The sequence below is a fragment of the Hypanus sabinus genome, chromosome 2, assembly GCF_030144855.1.
Source record: "Hypanus sabinus isolate sHypSab1 chromosome 2, sHypSab1.hap1, whole genome shotgun sequence".
Classification (NCBI taxonomy): Eukaryota; Metazoa; Chordata; class Chondrichthyes; order Myliobatiformes; family Dasyatidae; genus Hypanus; species Hypanus sabinus.
Genome location: NC_082707.1, coordinates 90870952 through 90893433, shown reverse-complemented (window position 1 = coordinate 90893433; position 22482 = coordinate 90870952). Strand labels below are relative to the sequence as shown.

The window sequence follows — 22482 nt, the reverse complement described above, 5'->3', positions numbered from 1 at the left end:
CTGTGCAATCACAAATATAAATAGCAGTCAATATTGAGAGCATGAAACAAAAAGATGAAGTGTCCTTAAAGTGAGACCATCAGTTGTGGGAACACAGACATAGAATGACTGTAGTTGGAGTGTTGTGAAATAGAATAAGCCTGATGGCGGGGGAAGGGGAGGTAGCAACTGTTCTTGAACCTACTGGTGCAAGTCCTAAGGCTTTCATACCTTCTACCTGACGGCAACAGTGAGAAAAGAGCATGTCCAAATGGTGAGGATCTTTTAAGATGGATGCTGCTTTTGTATGACAGCATTTGGTGTAGATGCGCTCAATGGCTGGGAGTGCTTTACCCATGATGTACTGGGCCGAATCCAGTACCTTTCGTAAAATTTTCTGCTCGAAGGCATTAGTGTTCCCATACCAGGCTGTAATGCAGCCAGTCAGCACTTTCCACCTGACACCTATATACGTTTGCCCAGGTTTTTGATGACATGCCAAACCCCCACAGACTCCAGAGGAGTCTTTGCAATTACATTTATATGATATGTCCAGGGCAGGTCCTCTGAGATGGTAACACCCAGTAATTTAATGTCATTAACACTGTCCACCTCTGATCCTCTGTTGAGTACTGGCTCATGGACCTCTGTTTTCCCTCTCCTGAAGTCTACAATCAGCTCCTTGGTCTTTTTGAATGAGAAGTTATTATTATGACACTGCTCAGCTTCATTTTCGACCTCCCTCCGGTATGCTGATTCATCACCACCCTTGACACGGTCCACAACAGTTTAAGCCACTGGAATATGTAGTCCTACACAAAATAACCATGCCCTAGATTCTTTTTTAATTAACTCATAGGAATGAATCAGAGCAAAACAGTTTACTAAACATGGAGATCCATTAGGCTACATAAAATCTTGAAAGCGCACATTGGACAGGAAACTACAATAAGGTTCAGCGTGAGGCACTCATTTGTCACATCTCCATTCTGCCGAGGAAGCAATGGTATTGTGGTGGGACTTAGGCAATTTGGAAGAATGGACAAAGAAGTGGCAGATGGAATACAGTGTAGGGAAATGTATGATAATGCATTTTGTTAAAAGGAATTACAGTGCAGACTATTATCTAAATGTGGAAAAGGTTCAAACATCAGAGATGCAGAGGGACTTAGGAGCCCTCGTGCAAGACTCCCAGAAGGTTAATTTACAGGTTGAGTCTGTGGTTGAGAAGACAAATGCAATGCTGGCATTTATTTCAAGGGGAAAATAATATAAAAGCCAGGAGATAATGCTGAGGCTTTATAAGACACTGGTCAGGTCACACTTAGAGTATTGTCAACAGTTTTGGGCCCCATATCTCAGAAAGGATGTCTTGTCATTGGAGAGAGTCCAGAGGAATTTCACAAGGATTGGACAGATAACAGAAATTTGCAGAAATTGGGGACTGAGTGGAAGAATGAACTTGTTTGGAAAGATCCATAGAACCATAGAACATTACAGCACAGTAATTAAGCCCTCCATGTTGTGCCGACCCATATAATCCTTAAAAAAAAAAGAACTAAACCCACACTACCCCATAACCCTCCATTTTTCTTTCATCCATGTGCCTGTCCAAGAGGCTCTTAAATACCCCTAATGTTTTAACCTCCACCACCATCCCTGGCAAGTCATTCCAGGCACTCACAACCCTCTGTGTAAAAAACTTACCCCTGATGTCTCCCCTAAACTTCCCTCCCTTAATTTTGTACATATGCCCTCTGGTGTTTGCTATTGGTGCCCTGGGAAACAGATACTGACTATCCACCCTATCTATGCCTCTCATAATCTTGTAGACCTCTATCAAGTCCCCTCTCATTCTTCTACGCTCCAAAGAGAAAAGTCCCAGCTCTGCTAACCTTGCTTCATATGACTTGTTCTCCAAACCAGGTAACATCCTGGTAAATCTCCTCTGCACCCTCTCCATAGCTTCCACATCCTTCCTATAATGAGGTGACCAGAATTGAACACAATATTCTAAGAGCGGTCTCACCAGAGATTTGTAGAGTTGCAACATGACCTCTCTCTGCTCTTGAACTCTATCCCCCTGTTAATGAAGCCTAGCATCCCATAGGCCTTCTTAACTACCCTATCAACCTGCGCAATGACCTTGAGGGATGTATGGATTTGAACCCTAAGGTCCTTTTGTTCATCCACACTCATTAATCCTGTACTCAGTCTTCTGGTTTGTCCTTCCAAAATGCATCACCTCACACTTGTCCGGATTGAACTCCATCTGCCATTTTTCTGCCCAACTCTGCAGCCTGTCTATACCCTCTTGTAACCTCTGACAACTTACAGCTCCATCCACAACTCCTCCAATCTTCGTGTCATCCACAAACTTACTCACCCATCCTTCCGCCTCTACATCCAGGTTATTTATAAAAATCACAAAGAGCAAGACAAGACAAATCACACGACAGATCCCTATGGCACTCCACAAGTCACCGACCTCCAGGCAGAATACTTTCCTTCCACAACTACCCTCTGCTTTCTTTCTTTAAGCCAATTTTTTATCCAAACAGCCAAGGTTCCACTCATCCCATGCCTCATGACTTTCTGGATGAGTCTCTCATGAGAGGCCTTGTCAAGTGCTTTGCTAAAGTCCATGTAGACCACATCCACTGCCCTACCCTCATCAATTTTTTGTTACCTCTTCAAAAAACTCATTCAGGCTCGTGAGGCATGATCTTCCCTTCACAAAGCCATGTTGACTATCCATGAGTAGACTGTATTTCTCCAAATGCTCGTAGATCCTATCCTTAAGAATCCTTTCCAATAGATTGCAGACCACCAACGTAAGACTCACCGGTCTATAGTTCCCAGGTTTTTCCGTATTACCTTTTTTAAACAAGGGAACTACATTTGCCATTCTCCAGTCTTCCGGCACTTCCCCTGCAGCCAAAGAAGATTCAAAGATTATACTTAATGCTCCTGCGATCTCTTCTCTCAATTCCCACAGCAACCTGGGGTGTATCTGATGCACCATCAATAACTCTAGGAGACTGGAAGTGAACGATAGGCTTTTATTAACAGCGAAAAGGGAGCACAACCATGTCGAAGACTGAGGGAGGAGCAGTACCCCAATCGCCATTATACAGGGGTCTGTGGGAGGAGCCACAGGAGCATTCAGCAGAGGGGCATGTCCAGACGGGTATACATCGTTTACCACAGTATCATATCCGGCCCTGGGGATTTGTCAATCTTAATGGTTTTAAGAAGATCCAGCACTTCTTCTTCCTTAATCTCCACATTGTCTAGCACACAGGCCCACTATACTTTGACCTCATCCTGATCAAGATCCTTTTCACTTGTGAATACTGAAGCAAAGTATTCATTTAGGACCTCCCCATCCTCCTTTACTTCCAGGCATATGTTGCCCTCTTTATCCTTTAGCAGTCCCACCTTCGTTCTCATCATCCTCCTATTCTTCACATAGAAAGCCTTGGGGTTCTTCTTAATTCTACATGCCAAGGCCTTCTCATGCCCCCTTCAAGCTCTCCTAAGTCCTTTCTTTAGCTCCTTCCTGGCTACCCTATATTCCTCATAAGCCCCTCCTACTTCCTGCTTCTTATATCTAACATATGCTTCCTTCTTCCTCTTGACGAGTTGCCTCACATGTTTTGTCAGCCATGGTTCCCTTTTCCTACCATTTTTTCCTTGCCTCAGTGGGACAAACCTATCCTGAATCTAGCTCATGTGGTCCCTAAACTTCTCCCACATTTCTTCTGTGCTTTCCCCTTTGAACATCTGTTTCCAATTTACTCTCGCTAGTTCCTGCCTCATTCCTTTAAAGTTAGCCCTTCCCCAGTTAAGCACTTTGCCATTTTGTCTGACTTTATCCCTTTCCATAGCGATGCTGAAGCTAAGGGAGTTGTGGTCACTCTCACCAAAATTCAGATTCAGATTCAGTTTATTGTCATTTAGAAACCACAAATGCAATGCGGTTAAAAAATGAGACAACATTCTTCCAGAATGATATCACAAAAGCACATGACAAAACAGACTACACCAGAAAATTCACATAACGCTTGGCAATCCCCAACCCAGAGTCCGGAGAGGCTGCTGCGTATTAATATCGTGCTACCGTCTTAGCGCCTTCCCCGGAAAGGAGTTCCAATCCAACCAGACAACAAGACCAAAAACTAAAGCTACAAGACCTGCACAAAACCACATAGTTACAACATATAGTTACAACAGTGCAAACAATAGCATAATTGATAAAAAACAGACCATGGGCACAGTAAATATTTTCCAAAGATGTTAAAAGACCATAAGTTCAAAAGAAACCACTACACAGTTTCCACAAATCCTCAGGGTCCCGACTGACTCGTCATCCCACGCCAGCGGCATAAGGGAAAACCCCCGCTATGGACTTCCACGGCACCAGCCGACTCAGCCTCGCAGATGCAGCACACAATGAAAGCTCCATCAAATCCAGTCTTGCAGACACAGTGCACACTGAAAGCGACCTGACCACAGCGGACTCCGAGTCCGTTGAACCTCTGAGCCTCCGACCATTCCTCCGGCACAGCTTCTCCGAGCACCATCCTCTACCAAGCGTATTAAGATGGTCCCGAGGACTGGGGGCCTGTTCTTCCCAGCAGAGACCCGGACCTCACAGCAGCAGCAGCAACGAAGAAGGTCTTCCTAGAGATTTCCAGATGTTCCTCCATGCTCCCACGTCCGTTTTCAACCGATTATGATTGCACACAGCACCCCGCTTCACAAATAACAGATAATCAGCTCCAGAGTGGCTGCTGCAAGCTGCGTCGCTCCGCCATCTTGGAAATGCTCCCCCACCAAGAGGTCTGTCACCTGACCAGGTTCATTACCCAAAACTAGATCCAGTATAGCCTCTCCTCTCATCGGCCAGTCCACATACTGTGTCAGGAATCCTTCTTGAACACACCTGACAAATTCAGCCCATCTATCTCCCTTGCACTCAAGAGGTGCCAGTCAATATGAGGGAAGTTGAAATCACCCATAACTACTACCCTGTATTTCCTGCACCATTCTAAAATCTGCCTGATTATCTACTCCCCGGTGTCCCGAGGGCTATTTGGGGGCCTAGAGACTACTCCCAGCACAGTGATTGATCCCTTCCTATTTCTGACTTCCACCCACACTGGCTCCGTGGATACTCCCTCTGCAGAGCCCTCCCTTTCTATAGCCGTGATACTATCCCTGACCAGCAATGCCACTTCCCCTCCTTTTCTACCTCCCATCCTATTCCTTTTAAAGCACCTGAACCCTGGGACCTGCATCATCCAATCCTGCCCTTCCTCCAACCATGTTTCAGTAACGGCCACAACATCGTAGTTCCACGTACTAATCCATGCTGTAAGTTCATCCTCCTTGTTCCTAATACTCCTGACATTGAAACAGATACATCTCAATCCCTTTAACTGGCTACAATTATGTTCTGTCCCCTGCCTGTCCTTCCTCATCAACTCAAAACTCTTAGCATCATGCCCTTGTCCTTCTACCTTAATCCCTGCACTCACGTTCTGATTCCCACACCCCTGCCAAACTAGTTTAAACCCTCCCCAACAGCTCTATCAAACCTGCCCGCCAGGATATTGGTCCCCCTGGGATTCAAGTGCAACCCGTCCTTTTTGTACAGGTCACACCCACCCCAAAAGAGGTCCCAATGATCCAGAAATCTGAATCCCTGCCCCCTGCTCCAATCCTTCAGCCACACATTTATCCTCCACCTCATTCTATTCCTATACTCACTGTCGCGTGGCACAAACAGTAATCCCGAGATTACCATCTTTGCGGTCCTGCTTCTCAACTTCCTTCCTAACTCCCTGTAGTCTTTTTTCAGGACCTCTTCCCTTTTCCTACCTATGTCATTGGTCCCAATATGTACCACGACTGCTGGCTGTTCTCCCTCCCACCCCAGGATATCTTGGACGCGATCAGAAACATCCCGGACCCTGGCACCTGGGAGGCAAACTACCATCCGAGTTTCTCTCCTGTGTCCACAGAATTGCCTGTCTGAACCCCTGAGTTCCCTATCACTGCTGCCTTCCTCTTCCTTTCCCTACACTTCTGAGCCACAGAGCCGGACTCTGTGCCAGAGGCACGGCCACTGTCACTTCCCCCAGGTAGGCTGTCCCCCCAACAGTATTCAAAGAGGAGTACTTATTGTCAAGGGGTACAGCCACAGGGGTACTCTCTAATAGCAGACTCTAACCCTTCCTCCTCCTGACTATTTGTCTGTCTCCCGTGGTCCCAGAGTGACCACCTGCCTGTAACTCCTCTCTATCACCTCCTCACTCTCCCTGACCAGACGAAGGTCATCGAGCTGCAGCTCCAGTTCCCTAACACGGTCCCTTAGGAGTTGCATCTCGATGCACCGGGTGCAGATGTGGCCGTCCAGGACGCCGGGAGACTCCAGGACCTCCACATCTGACACCAACCACAGAAAACGGGCCTCACACACATACTACCTCCTTTTGCAATCAACAACTGCCTCACCTCGTCCCGTTACCGCCAAAGCCCGTGGAGTCAAAGCCCTTTCACTCTGCTGCCCGCTGGATATGGCGGCCTTCTTTTTAAACTTGGCGCTCAACTGGCCAATGTCATGTGCCTGTGCAGTCTGGCCTCTCTCTTCCCCCGAGAACTCAAAATATCTTCCCGCTGGAAATCCTTAGGTACTCTCCCACTGCCTTCTTGTTCCAAATCCAAGTACCAATGGGCTGAATGGTCTTCTTTTGAATTGTAAAACTTCAAATGTGACCTCACAAGTACAGCCTTCCCTCTATCAAGACGGAAAAGAGCTGATGACTGAGAAAGATGGCGTCCATCATTAGTGACCTCCAGCATCTGGGTCACGCTCTCTTCTCAATACTGCCATCAGACAGGAGGTACAGGTGCCTGAGGACCAATACTTCAGGACTGGGATACATCTCTCTTAACTTGCACTAATGTTATGTTCACTTCTATTCAGTCAATTAAATTATGTATAATTTATGTTAATTTAACCTTACTTCACATATGTTTGAAATGTTCATAACCTGCTGTATTGCTACTGCAAAAAAAGCTCATTTTCATGTAACACACACAAAATGCCGGTGGAACGCAGCAGGCCGGGCAGCATCTACAGGGAGAAACACTGTTGATGTTTCCGGCCGAGACCCTTCGTCAGGACTAAGAGTTTCATCTCGTTTTCATGTGATTTCTACACTGGGTATTATGTACATCATAATAAACTTCAACTCAATCTTAAAGCATTTACCAAAAATAAAAAATTAAACATAAATTGCTGTTTACCCAACTTTTACAAGAATGAACAAAATCAGAACAAAGAAAAGCACAAAAATTGCCGTGCAGTGGTCATATTGTTGCTACACTGAGGTAGTGATTAGGGATGTGTAGGTTGGCTTAAGTGCCAAATAGTTGAAAGGAAGTAGCTGTTCTTGAACTTTTTAATGTGGGAGTTCAGGCTGTGATACATAACTCACTGCCCAACTTTTTTTTTAAAAACACAGACCATAATTTGTCCCAAGTACCCAAAAGTAGTCAGTATTTTGAGCAAATGAAAGGAAAATTAAGGAAAGGAATGAAAGAAAAGCAACTGGCATTGAAGAAGTTAACAGCAGAGAACTGAGAATCACAACATTACTGAGTGTGCAGTGTAATAAATAACAACTCTATATCGCTGCGAATCAGCCCTTCAGAAATGACATAATTGGGCTGCAGGATTACAAAGAAGTGTAATTAGTCACTTCTTATGGTTAAATGAGAAGCTAAAGGCAGAATTTATGTGGCCAATTTTCTGACTGTTTGCTGCCAGCAAGTAAAAGTTGCCCAGCACCAAGCTTGCCAAATCAGCCTCATAGCTTCGAAGGCATTAACACCAATATGAATATAACACACTCATGGGATCCTTTTAATCTCCATTTTAATGGAGGCATGAGCCGACTGAAAACGAACGGGCCAAAGCCTTTGCTAACAGGTACCTGTGAATCATGGACCAGATGTGATGTAAAGGTTCCAAAGCATTGTTTCAAGAACTATAGAGGAATTCTCCCTGGCAGGAGAGGAATGGGGGGGAGAGCAAGTACTTCTCGCTTAACCTTTATCTGTGATTGAACACCAGCAGGAGCAAGTTAAATGGCCATTTACTTGCTTGTTTATTGGACCATTGAACTGTTTCATTGACATGAATTACACAGTGATTTCACATTAAATGAGGAAAAACAGATCCTCTGGCAATGAGGCCTTGCCTTTTAAAGTGCTCCAAACCATTCTTCATCTTCTGGAAGTATGGGGTTTCATTTTCTGGGGAGCCACAACTTCTGGCAGCACTGGGTGGACTCGGCCCAGGGAGTGTTGTTTGGGGGAGGGTGGGGGGTGGTGTTTGGAGACAGGTTTGGTAGGCCATAGAAAGTGCAGCGACTGGGATAGGGTGTGGGCGTTGAGAAGAGGAGGGAGCTTGTACTGAAGCATAGCTGGCACTCAGGACCAGTGTTGGGAGTTTGGGAAGGGTACCATTTGAGAGAGGTTAAGATTTAACCACTGGGGGTTGGCTGTAGGTGAGTGAGTGGAGAGGGAAACAATTGGAGATGGGAAGGGAGAAGAGAGTGGGTGGGCAGGTATAGCTGGACTGTGGAGTGTGTTGATATGGAGGGCTGGGGAGCTGGGTACAGACGAGGTGGGGAAAGGAGGAAGTGGGGAGAAATGGGTAAAGGGGGATGGAGGGAGGGAGGGAGGGGAAAATAGTATATGCACATGCGTGTGCAAGCATAGAAAATGCGTGTCTGTGCAGGAAAGGGACCTGAAAGTGTGCGAAAAAGTGCAAATATTGATGCAAGTGCAGGAAGGAGCATGGAAGAGTGAGTGCAAAACAGAGAAAAATGTCCTGGCAGCAAACCCTGGTCTTCACTCACATTATATCTCCTTCCCATGACCTTAACTCCCTTCAAGTCCACACGGAAACCAGGGTGAAACTTCTGCCCCCGGTTAAAATAAAGTCACAAATATGAAGCTTCTGTTTTACGCAGCAATGAAAGCAGGTCACCTGTTACTCTGAAGAAATGCCCAAGAGAAATGTGCCCCAGGGGCTACATCCACAAACAAAATATACATTTGATTTAATTGTGAATTTCAATCTATTGTAACATCCTAATTTTCCCTATTACTTTGAAAGTACTGTGGAAGTGCTCCAAATGTGTTTTCCTCTGTCTCTCAAGCTACCAGTACTTCATTTTTACATTTGTGCTTTGGCCCTTGTACAGTAAAATCAAGATTCAGCTCACTCATATTGCCTTCTCCCTTCCCTTGAAGTGTTACCCAGCTTAAGATGCTGACTGCAGTGTAGAACTTCACAGGATGGAACAAAAACCTGCCCTGTTGGCTATTATTCACAGTTTAATAGGATAGATTATGAAATCTTCACAGTGAAAGTAAACTGGGTACTGAACATGACAACATCATCCTAAGCTATCTGGACAAACTTTGCAAACACGAGGAAATCTGCAGATGCTGGAAATTCAAACAACAACACACACAAAATGCTGGTGGAACACAGCAGGCCAGGCAGCATCTACAGGGAGAAGCGCTGTCAACGTTTCGGGCCGAGACCCTTCGTCAGGACTAACTGAAAGGAGAGATAGTAAGAGATTTGAAAGTAGTGGGGGGAGGGGGAAATGCAAAATGATAGGAGAAGACCGGGGGGTGGGGGGGATGAAGCTAAGAGCTGGAAAGGTGATTGGCGAAAGTGATACCGAGCTGGAGAAGGGAAAGGATCATGGGACGGGGGGACGGGAGGCCTCGGGAGAAAGAAAGGGGGGGGGGTGAGCACCAGAGGGAGATGGAGAACAGGCAAACAACTTAATATGTCAGGGATAGGGTAAGAAGGGGAGGAGGGGGATTAACAGAAGTTAGAGAAGTCAATGTTCATGCCATCAGGTTGGAGGCTACCCAGCCGGTATATAAGGTGTTGTTCCTCTAATTTGAGTTTGGATTAATAAGACATTTTGACAATAGAGGAGGCCATGGATAGACATATCAGAATGGGAATGGGACGTGGAACTAAAATGTGTGGCCAGTGGGAGATCCTGCTTTTTTCTGGCGGACAGAGCATAGGTGTTCAGTGAAACAGTCTCCCAGTCCTTCCAGGTGAGGTGACACTTCACCTGTGAGTCTGCTGGTGTGGTATACTGCGTCCGGTGCTCCCGGTGTGGCCTTTTATATATTGGTGAGACCCGACACAGACTGGGAGACCGTTTCGCTGAACACCTATGCTCGGTCTGCCAGAAAAAAGCAGGATCTCCCAGTGGCCACACATTTTAATTCCACATTCCATTCCCATTCTGATATGTCTATCCATGGCCTCCTCTATTGTCAAAATGAATCCAAACTCAGGTTGGAGGAACAACACCTTATATACTGGCTGGGTAGCCTCCAACCTGATGGCATGAACATTGACTTCTCTAACTTCCGTTAATGCCCCTCCTCCCCTTCTTACCCCATCTGTGACATATTTAGTTGTTTGCCTGTTCTCCATCTCTCTCTGGTGCTCCCTCCCTCCCCCTTTCTTTCTCCTGAGGCCTCCCGTCCCATGATCCTTTCCCTTCTCCAGCTCTGTATCACTTTCGCCAATCACCTTTCCAGCTCTTAGCTTCATCCCATCCCCTCTGGTCTTCTCCTATCATTTCGTATTTCCCCCTCCGCCCACTACTTTCAAATCTCTTACTATCTTTCCTTTCGGTTAGTCCTGACGAAGGGTCTCAGCCCGAAACATCGACAGCGCTTCTCCCTATAGATGCTGCCTGGCCTGCTGTGTTCCACCAGCATTTTGTGTGTGTTGTTGGACAAACTTTGACTTACAATAGTGCAGGATAAATGGTCTGAAATGTTCACTGGTTCTCTTAACACAGATGTTGCCTGAATTGCTGAGCATTTTTGTGTTTATTTGAGATTTCCAGCATTTGCAACATGGAGTGGAATTGTTTATAGACCTCCAAACAGTGATGGTGCTGTAGGGGGGCAGCATTAAACAGGAGATTAGAGACATTGTCATTTGGGTCTGTAGTCACCATGGATGAGTTTAATATACATAGAGACGGGTCAATAAGCTTTACCATAATGTCAAGGAGGATGAGTTGTTGGAGTGTGCACAAAGAACCAATCAGAAGTTTAGCTCTGCAACGCAAAGAGTGAAGTCTGAGCTTCAAGCTGGGTGAAACAGGGAAGTACAAATACTCACAAATTTCCTACTACTGCGACCTGGACTCGCAATCATTCAGCGCTTCACCAGCTCTCAAAGTAACACAGGGCCCCAGAGACTGTCATTTTGCACAGAAAGGCCTAGGACTGCACTGCAAATCAGTAGAAGTTAGCACCGGGTGAACAGGTCATGTTATGAATGAGGTTTGAGCCTTGCAACCAGCAGGCCCAGGCAGCAGCTGACCAGTGAAAGGTGTGAAGTATTATCGCAGAGATTTGCATCTCAAGTCCAATACTGTTGTAAAGGGTAAATACAAATAGAATCATTGCAAAATATAAACATTTTCAGCCTATTGTGTCTCTGAGGCCATTTATCTTTTAACCAAGACTGATGAGAAAGTGAATCAGCCACTTGTTGGCTCACTGTTGTGATCACGAGCTGCTCCACTGACCCACAATACACAGTGACTGCACGTTAACTCAGTAACTTCATGTTACTGATCCTCCAGTAACAAAGCCTTGCCTTTCAAAGTGCCCCAGTCTATCCTCATTCTTCTGAGAGAATGGGGCTCTAATTTCTGCAGAGCCACGTAGAACATCAACTTCTGACAGCTTTTAGTGGACCAGTTTGAAAGGGTCAGGGTATTGATGCCCGAGGCAAGGTATGGGCCAGTTCAGGTCACTGCTCGAAGCGGCAGGACACAATGTTTGGACAGAGAGTTAAGTGCCGGGCCATATTGAAAAGGTCAGGATGTAGAGGCCCGAGGTGAGGTGGGGGCCGGTTCAGATCGCTACTCCACAAAGTTCCCTCAGCTCTGCACTGAACTATTGGACTTTCTTGTGGACTTCAGTTCAGAAACACTATTTGCTTGCGGTTACTGTCGGCATGATTATTTTCTCATTGCACATTGGGCGTTGGATGGTCTTTTTTATATGGGTTCCTTTTTATTGGCATTATGTGGTTTTTATTCTCTGAGTGTTATTGAGTGTTAGACAGTCTTCTTCACATATTTTCTTTTTTTGAGTGTCTGTTTCGTGGCTGCCTGGTAGAAGACAATTCTCAAGGTTGTATAATGCATACATACTTTGATAAAAAATGTACTTTGAACTCCTGGAGGTCTTGGGGGTGCAAGGGGGGAGGGAATGAATCAAAATCAGCAATCAGGAACAGTATTGGAATCTGTGAATGGCAACATTTGGGAAAGGGTTAGACTCGCCATAGGGGAGAGTGGCTGGTTGGCTGTTGGGGGACAAGGAAGGGAAAGGAGAGGAAGGCAAGCTCAGAGAACATCATCAGATTTTGAAATCTGCAGAGATGGTTGACTGAAGAGTAAGGTGGGAGAAATGTTTAAAGCAATACTAGTTGAAAATATATTTGGAGTTCTCTCAGTGTCTTCAGCCAGTATTTCTTCCTCAAACACCAGAGCTAAAGAAATGGTAGTGCACAGGGGTAGAGTGATGCAATAATGCTGGAAGGATGGTCCCAGTGAAAAGAAATCTAGAATGCTCAGGAGAAAAGACAGAATCAAATTATACCAGGAAGAGAAAGGGCATAAATTAACACACAACTAATTATGGCCCAGATTGTAAAATAGTGTTTTAAGTTAAGGGTTGACACTGTGGTGGAGCAAATTGTGTTGCCGTCTCACAGCACCAGCAAGCTGGGATTGATCTGACCTCTGGTGCTGTCTTGGTGGAGTTTGCACATTATCTCAGTGTCCATGTAGGTTTTCTCCCATTTTGCAAAGATATATTGGTAGGAAAAATGGTAACTGTAATGTATAGATTGATGGCAGGACAATCTGGGAGGAGCTAAGCAGCTAAAATAAACTATAGGGAAGTAAGTGGAGAAATAGGACTAATAGGAATGCTCTGTGAGCTAGCACAGATACAATGGATTGAATGGCTCCTTTTCTATATCACAAGGATGTGTCATAAGTATGATATACAACCAAAAGGCCATTGCAAAATTAATGCAATGATGCTAAAGTGTCATCAGAATGTGTGAACAAAATTTTTGTGTGAGTACACAAAATTAGAATATTGGAACAAAATTAAAGGAAAAGTAAAATCAGACAATTAAAAAAACTTCTATAAGTAGATAAAAAGAGAAAGATTATTGAAGACAAATGCTCACTAAAGTTGGAAACTGGACAATGTATGATGGGAAAAATCATGGTAGAAAAACTGAACATATTTCCCTTTTTAGGGAATCAAGAACTAGAGGATACAGGTTTAATATGGGAGGGGAGAGATTTAGTTGGAATCAGAGGAGTAGCTTCTTCACCTAGAGGATAGTCTGTATAAGAGGTGATCTGCCAGAGGGACTGGTTAAGGCGGGTATATAAACTACATTTAAAGGCTACTTGGACAAGTACATGGATAGAAAAGGGATATCAGAATCAGATTTAATATCACCCGCTTTTATCGTGAAATTTGTTAACTTTGCAGCACCAGTACAATGCAATACATGATGTATAGAAAATAAATGAATTACAGTGTGTATTTTAAATAGTTAAATTTAAAAAATAGTGCAAAAACAGAGAAAAAAAGTCTTAAAAAGTGAAGTACTGTTCATGTGTTCATTGGGATATGGGCCAAACACTGACAAATAGGACTAGCTTAGATGGGCATCTTTGTGAACCAGTCTTGCTGAAGGGTCTCGGCCCGAAACATCAACTGTTTACTGTTTTTCATAGATGCTGCCTAGCCCGCTGAGTTCCTCCAGCATTGTGTGTGTGTGTGTGTGTGTGTGTGTGTGTGTGTGTGTGTGCGTGTGTGTGTGTGTGTGTTACAGAAAAAGAGGGAGTTCAATTTCTAGGTGCCAAGAGGCAATTAAGGGGTGTGAGGAAAGAGTGGAAAAATAATACTGCAAAAGAGTATCAGGCACAACAGCCCAAATGGTGGAATAACTCGATGGGTCAATAGCCTACTCATTCTCCTTCATTTCTCTATTCAATATCTCACCAAATTTTCCAGTACAAGCCTCAGATATAATAGCACTACAGTTAAGGAACAGTACTTGGCTGATGCTGTCTACCATTACTGGTATTTGAGGTGAAAGTCTCTTAGGGCTTCTCATCCATGCTTGCCTTAGCTGATGCTCAATGTCAGTGAGAGGGACACAGCAGCAGATCAAGATCAGAAACACCTAATTGCCCTCCTTTCAGCCCTATATCAATGAGGTAATTATAGACTGCAATTTCATTTGGAAATAGCAAGTTTCCCACAGACAGAATTAATTTCAACATATCACAGTTCTACATAGATACTATTACACCAAGACACTACCGTATGAGATCTCTGGCTAAAATCACGATTCCCAGTTTACCTTCAGTCGCGTTCTAGGATTAGGATTCATATGATACAAAGACAGGTTAGATTGGATATCAGACACCAAACATTGCCTAACACCATGAATGATGATCAGCTCTTTATCTGTCTAAGGAAAGCAAAGAACGTTCTGCATTAACCAGAGAATACTACTGGCAATTTGTCAGTACCTTCTTCTGTGGGTCAGGTTGGCGAATTGAGTGGCTGGCTGCGGTTTGAAGCTCACCATGGCTGGTGTCTGTACGGTGCTTACCAGCAATGTTGCTATTGGTCGCTCTTGGGGTTGGCCACAAACCTTACTCACCTGCAATACAAAAATACACATCAGTGCAAGTGTAACGAGGTGCAGAATGGTTGCAGAACTGTAGATGAAGTTAACATCAGTTTTTTACTCTTAATGTAAATATTTCCAAATATCATTTCATTCCGGCTGCTGAGAACCTAAGGGAGCTTTCAGTGATGGGTAATGCCTAACACAAAATGCCAAAGGGAGTTAACTCAGAACATCTAAATAAATCCCTCAAGTCTATACATTCAACTACATATTGTATGTACTCTTATCATCCTTCTGACTTTCACATATTTGCAATCAAAATTAAATATACTTCAGTGCTTATGCAGAAATTGTACAGAATCCAACATCAGTCATCAACATTCTGGGGAATGCTATTTACAAAAATCACACTGAATCAGCCACATTTGTAAATACTAAGGTTGCAAGAGCTGATCAGAGGATGGGTATCCTTTATTGAGTGGCTCACCTCCAAATACTCCAAGACCTTCCCACCACCTACATGGCACGTAACAGTAGTGTGATCCAGTACTCTCCACGTCCTGGACATGTGCAGCTCCAATAATACACAAGAAGCCTAGCACTATCCACAACAAAGCAGTCTGTTTGTTTGTAAATTCCATTACCTATGCTGAACATTCATTCCCTCACCACTGATGCTTTGTGGCTACAATATGTATCTGTTAAAAAGTACATTGCAGTTACTTAACCTGTTACTTCAACACAACTTTCCAAACCCGTGACGTTTGCAGCCGAGAGCAACAACAGAATCAGGTAACACAACTTGCAAGCCTCCTTCAAAGTCACACACAATCCTGGATATAACTCAATAATGTAAAAATTGACAAAAATCCACTTAAGACGTGAGAACAGATAGCCAAAAATTTAGTTTAGTTTAAAGAGTGCCTAGGTAATGCGGTAGAATAATTACAAGAATTCCAAGACTCCGACCCTTGGCTGTTGAAAACATTGTCATCGATGGTACAATGATTAAATTAAGGATTTTCAAATAGTGAACAGAACATATATAGCTATCTTGCAGGGTTGTGAAACTAGAGAAGGCTGCAGAGATATAAAAGGGGCAAATTCAAGGGGGATTTGAAAACTAGGATAAAATCTTAACATGGCTTGTGGAATTCAAAGTAAATTTGGCATTATACGGCAGGGATGTAATTGGAACTGTGCTTGGTAAGTCTGAAGACTTCAGCTTTATGGAGAACAGAAGGACAAAGAGTAGTTCAGGGTACTTCTAGATGCAACGAAGACCCTGCTTGGCTGTCAGATGAAGTGAATTGCAGATGGGCACAGTCCTGGAAGCAGAAGGTCCAAAGGATGGCAAGGACACCAGATTGGAAACTCATCAGCAATTATGACCTTCAATGGTTGGGTACATCCTCAGACGGCTGCCAGGAACAGTTTGAGAGTTTCTGTTTCAGGAATGGAGTTTGCACTAGGATTCAAAGTCAACTGGTTAAATTTTCCATCATGAAAATGGTACACTGGCTTTGATAGCAGGAGAATCTGAGTGAAAAAGCTAATGGATCTCACTGTGATGATACAGGGCCTTGGTGAGACCACACCTGGAACAGTGTACATCATTTCAGTATCCTTACTGTAAAAAGGATATAATTGCCAGAGAAGAAGTGTGGTAAAGTATCATGGACTGGTTTCTACAATGGCAGATCTGTCCCAAGGAAAGATGAGATTGAGTATACCTCTGTTCCCTAGGTGGAAGAATGAGAGGTGATTCAATACTTTATCTAGAGAGCCCAATAGAGAAGATGCATCAAAGATGGATTCTCTAGCTAAAACTAGAAGGCACAATCTCAAAATGTGTGAAAAGGGGAATAGATTAAAATGAGGAGAAATTTCTTCACTCAGAGGGTGGCAACTTGATGGAATTCTCAATCCTGGAGGCTCAATCATTGATTGCATGATAATAATGTTGGAGATAGATCAGCTATGATCTTATTGAATGGCAAATGAATTAGTCCTGCTCCTCGTTTCTTCTCATTAAGTTCTAACTACTTAGCTGAAAGAGGTTCTTGCTTCTCACTACTACATATGAGACAGTCTTAAAACCTCAACCAAGCAAATACAAAGATTCTGATGCCGTTCAAAGTTTAATGCTGTCAGCATACAGACAGGGGTGCAAGAATAGATTCTCTAGTCATCATCATCAGAGAGATGAGAATAGTTGCAGGGAAGTGCAGTTCCATATATGGAGGTAAAATTAGAGAGCTTTTGAAAGGAATATGGTGGTTAACCATATAAAAAGTTGTATAGTTGATCATAGGGAATGAAGAAAGAATTTGGTCAGTCACTTAGAATGGTTGTCTTTAGAATTAGTTTAGTGCAGTGACAGGCTGGAACCCAAATGAACAGATTTAAACAAAATATTCCAATAAAGAAGGGAACATAAATCAAGCACATTTAATTTCTAAACAAACTTGGAGATGGTGTCATTTTTTGAAAGGACAGAGAGGGATAAACAGCTGTCTTTTGGGGAAAGTCACTATTATTATTTCTGTCATTATCCATAGGGATATGCAATTAGTTTTACAAATTATTCACAGGCACAACTCCATGCTAAGCTGCAGAGGTCAGCTTCACACGGAAGTCGTTAGTTCTGCCAGACAGCGAGTGCTCCCAGACAGTGAACATAAAATCCTTGCAGCAAACTGTTCCCAAAGCTAAATCTGACCAAAGCATCACTGTCAAGTCTAGAGTACCCAATTCAAAAGTTGCAATGCCCAAGGCCTATCTACAAAGTTCAGACAAAGAGCATTGCATCAAAATAGCCATTTATTAGATATTTATCGGTATAACAGTAAAATAAAAAAGGACATTCCATAGGTGCTAGAAATCCAAAACAACACACAACAAATGCTGAAGGAACTCAGCAGGTCAGGCAGCATCCATGGAAATGAACAAATGATTGACATTTCTGGCTGAGACCCTTCTTCAGGACTGTAAAGGCAGGGGGAAGATGCCAGAATGAAAATGTGTGTTGGGGGGGGGGGGGAGTGGACAAGGATAGCTAGAAGGTGATAGGTGGTCAGATAAGTGGGAAAGGTAAAGGATTAAAGAAGGAGGAATCTGATAGGAGAGGTGAAAGGACCATGGGAGAAAGGAAAAGAGAAGGGAACGCAGTTGGAGGTGGTAGACAAGTGAGGAGAGTTAAGAGGCTAGAGTGGGAAAAAGAAAATGGAAGATAAATTATTTTTTACAAGAAAAAAGAATCGATATCCATGCAATCAAGTAGGACGCTACCCTGACGGAGTATATCATGTTGCTCCTCCACCCTAAGGTTGACCTTATTGTGGCACAAGAGGAGGCCATGGACCAACAAGTTGGAATAGGAATAGGAATCAGAACCAGAATTAAAATATTTGGTCACCAGGAAATTCTGCTTTTGGCAGATAGCACAAAGGTACTTGATGAAGCGGTCCCCCAATTTATGACAGGTCTCACCAATATAGAGGAAACAACATTGGCAGCACCGTACGCAATAGACGACCCCAGCATTTAACCAATTGCAATCCAAGCTGAAGGTCATGCTTAATGGACAAGAACTATTATAGGAGAAGTTCTTCATTCCCAGTGATCAAGCAGGTCCAGTTTGTAGACGAGAGTACTGCAGGTTTATATGATCGACTGCACCCAAGTCAGCAGATTGCAAAATAGAAAAAAATTCAGCTCAATACCTTGATGTTAAGCTTAGAGAAACAGAAAAAAGTAGGAACTCTAGGCAGGTCATGAAGCAACTGACTTGCTGACCTTGGGTTCTGTTGAGTAATCAAATTGAAAAGCATGTATGTTCTTTTAAAACAAATTTGGTTCTGACTGCCTATTTATCATAGGGCCTGCCAACTGTAATAAAGATGTGCTGGAAAATTATATTGGTCATAAGACAAAATGGAAGATACAGCATGCCTCTGCTAGCATCTAAATTAAAGAACTCAAGACCCCACTCTTAATCTTCAAACTCAACTCGTAACCACAAACATCCCTTTTAACTGCCCTCCGTGGGCAAATATTTGTATGTTTGCTCTGTTCAAGTAATACTTAATGTCTTGTATTCTGATTTTTAGAAGGTTGTTGTAGTCAGCTACATAATGATGATATGTCTGACAGGGAGGTACAGATGTAGATATTACCAGGGAATCATCTACAGTTTGCATGTCAGACAGAAAATAAAATTACCTCCTGTTGGCCAGCTACCTATTTCTGACTGACATATTAAGAAGGCTCCCTTTGAATAAAGCAAAGGCTTTTCAGCACTCAACACTAAATTTATCTGCAAAACAGGTGTATCAATGTGATAATATTTAGCTTAGATCGATAGCGCATGAAATGAGGAGTGGAATGCTTACTGGTTGGCACACCTTATGTCATTTATTTACGGTTTTGTTATTTTATGCTTTATATTACCATGCTCCTTTATAACATGGAAAGCAGCCATTTCAGCCCATCAAGTTAATACCAGCTCACAGTGCTATCCCAACCCCAGATTCTACCACTCACCTAGGCACTAGGGGAAATTGGCAGTGGCCATTTAACCTTCCAACTCACATATCTTTGGGATTAGGAAGGAAACTGAAGTACCTAGAGAAAGCCCATACAGTCATAGGGAGAACACACAAACTCCATATAGACAACACCAACACCAACTAGCTAAGCCACTGAAGCAACGTTTGCACATCATATCGTATGGCACAAATATGTAGCATTGCTCAAGCTTTAATTTACCATTCTTAAGACTTCACCACAAACTACTGGTTGAGTCGTATGGTTTTATATTTCTACATTAAGGATGTTCTGCATCACTTGGGAAACTTATAAAGTTCCTACACATCTCACTGCCTCAGAAGCACCACTTACATAATCAAGGACCTCTTCTACCCCGTCATTCTCTTCTCTCCCCAATCAGGTAGATGACGACAAAAGCTTGAGAACATGTAATACCAGCTCTAGGCCAGCTTCTATCACGTTGTTAGAAGACTCTGAAGAAGCCGTAACACTAGATTCTGCTTTTTTTATCCTTTAATATGCTTATGTATGAAATTATCTGGCAAGATGGATCACAAACAAAAGCTTTTCACTGTATCTCAGTATATATGCAATAACAAGCAAATTATATCAGCTGAACATTAAAATTAGCTCACCAGAAATTGGTATAATATTATAAACCATAAGTTTATACTGAATGCAGTTTGACTGCCCTATCCCCTAAAGGAGCTGTGAAGAGTATTTACACAACTATAAGGCAGCATCATGAACCATGGTGACGAGATCCCTGTGAAGATGAATTGGAAAGATGGACAAAGCAGTGGTTTCTGAATGAGATCCAAATCAGACCATAAGACACAGGAGCAGCATTTGGTCATTCAGCCCATCAAATCTGCTCTGCCATTCTGTCATGGTTGATCCTGGATTCCAATCAATCCCATACACCGACCTTTTAACCATATCCTTTGATGCCCTGAACGATCAGGAAACAATCAACTTTTGCCTTAAATATATGCACAGACTTGGCCTGCACTACAGTCTGTGCCAGAGTATTCCACAGTTTTACTACTCTCTGGCTAAAAAAATTCTTCCCTGCTTCTGTTCTAAAGGGTCATCCCTCAGTCTTGAGGCTGTGCCCTGTAGTTCTGGATACCCCCCACTAGATAAAACATCCTCTCCACATCCACACTATCTAGTCCTTTCAACTTTTGGTAGGTTTCCAAGAGATACCCCGCATTTCTCCTCATATGTTAACCCCTTCATTCCCAGAATCATACTTGTGAACCTCTTCTGGATTCTCCCCTGACAACACATCCTTTTTGAGATATGGTACCCAAAACTGCTGACAATATTTCAAGTGTGGTCTGACTAATAGGCATCTGTTAGTCTCGAGAGACCATGGATTTGTGCCTTGGAAAGTTTCCAGGGTGCAGGCCTGGGCAGGGTTGTATGGAAGACCGGCAGTTGCCCAGGCTGCAAGTCTCCCCACTCCATGCCACTGATGTTGTCCAAGGGAAGGGCAAGAGCCAATACAGCTTGGTACCAGAGTTATTGCAGAGCAATGTGTGGTTAAGTGCCTTGCTCAAGGACACAACACACCGCCTTAGCTGAGGCTCGAACTAACGACCTTCAGATCACTAGACCAATGCCTTAACCACTTGACTAGTGTCTTATAAAAGCTCAGCATTATCTCTTTGTTTTTATATTCTATTCCCCTTGAAATAAATGCCAACATTGCATTTGCCTTCTTTACCACAGACTCAACCTGTAAATTAACCTTCTGGGAGTCTTGCATGAGGACTCCTCAGAGCCTCTGACCCTCTGATGTTTGAACCTTCTCACCATCTAGATAAGAGTCTACACTATTATTCCTTTTACCAAAATGCATTATCATACATTTCCCAACACTATATTCCATCTGCCACTTCTTTGCCTATTCTTCCAATTTAAGTCCTGCTGCAATCGCATTGCCTCCTCAGCACTACCTACCCCTCTATCTATATTTGTATTATTCACAAACCCATCAATTCCATTATGTAAATCATTGACAAACAATGTGAAAAGCAGTGGTTCCAATACTGATCCCTGAGGAACACCACTAGTCACTGGCAGTCAACCAGAAAAGGCCCCCTTTATTCCCACTCACTGCCTCCTGCCTGTCAGCCATTCCACTATCCATGCCAGTATCTTCCCTGTAACATCACAGAATTTTATCTTAAGCAGTCTCTTGTGTGGCACCTTATCAAACGCCTTCTGAAAATCTATGTAAATGACATCCACTGCTTCTCTTTTGTCCACCCTGCTTGTTACTTCCTCGAAGAACTCTAACAGATTTGGCAGGCAAGACTTCCCTTTATAGAAACCATGCTGAATTTGATTTATTTTATCATTTGTCTCTAAGTACCTCGAAACCTCATCCTTGATAATAGATTCCAACCACTGAGGCTAGGCTAATTGGCCTACAAGTGTTCCCTGTCCCTTTCAGAGAATCTGAACAAGGATAAAAAGTCAACAGTAGCCAATCACAAAGAACCCAAAAGACCTAAAGGCCTATTAGTAAAGTTGCTAACTCTCTACCGTTTTCTAGGAATTTTAAACAAACATTCAAGACATTGTTCTGAACCAATAGGACAAATGAGTGATAAAAATAAACTTTTTTTGTATAAAGTTGACACTTTAAACCACTTTAAACCACGAAGGATCTCCCAAAATATCGACGGTAGTTATATTCTCTCCATAGATGTTGCTGATCTAATGAGTTCCTCCAGTGTGTTGTACGTGTTGTTCCGGATTTCTGGAATCTCATGTTTATAGCTCTTTGTTATTGTTTTCTCCCAGTTTGAGAAACGAGATTGAGCCAACAGTCAAGAACCATCTGATCTATTAGTGTCGCAAACACGAGGAAATCTGCAGATGCTGGAAGTTCAAGCAACACACACAAAATGCTGGTGGAACACAGCAGGCCAGGACTTTGACGAAGGGTCTCGGCCCGAAATGTTGACTGTACTTCTTCCTGTAGATGCTGCCTGGCCTGCTGTGTTCCACCAGCATTTTGTGTGTGTTGATCTATTAATGTTCTACTTTGTGGAGAAGTTTTGTGAGGGTGGAAGTGGTAGGTAATTACTGGGGCAAGAGGGAAATGCATCCTT

The 22482-nt window shown here is 43.3% G+C and overlaps 1 protein-coding gene across 2 annotated transcripts in view; it reads right to left on the bottom strand.

Moving 5' to 3' along the window:
* Positions 1–22482, bottom strand: part of LOC132381136 (glypican-5-like) — a 627941-nt gene that overhangs the window by 396128 nt on the left and 209331 nt on the right. For both annotated transcript variants that reach the window (XM_059950406.1, XM_059950415.1), the window contains exon 4: positions 14700–14833. In XM_059950406.1, coding sequence (XP_059806389.1) covers positions 14700–14833 — 134 coding nt within the window. The remainder of the gene's footprint in view (positions 1–14699; positions 14834–22482) is intronic.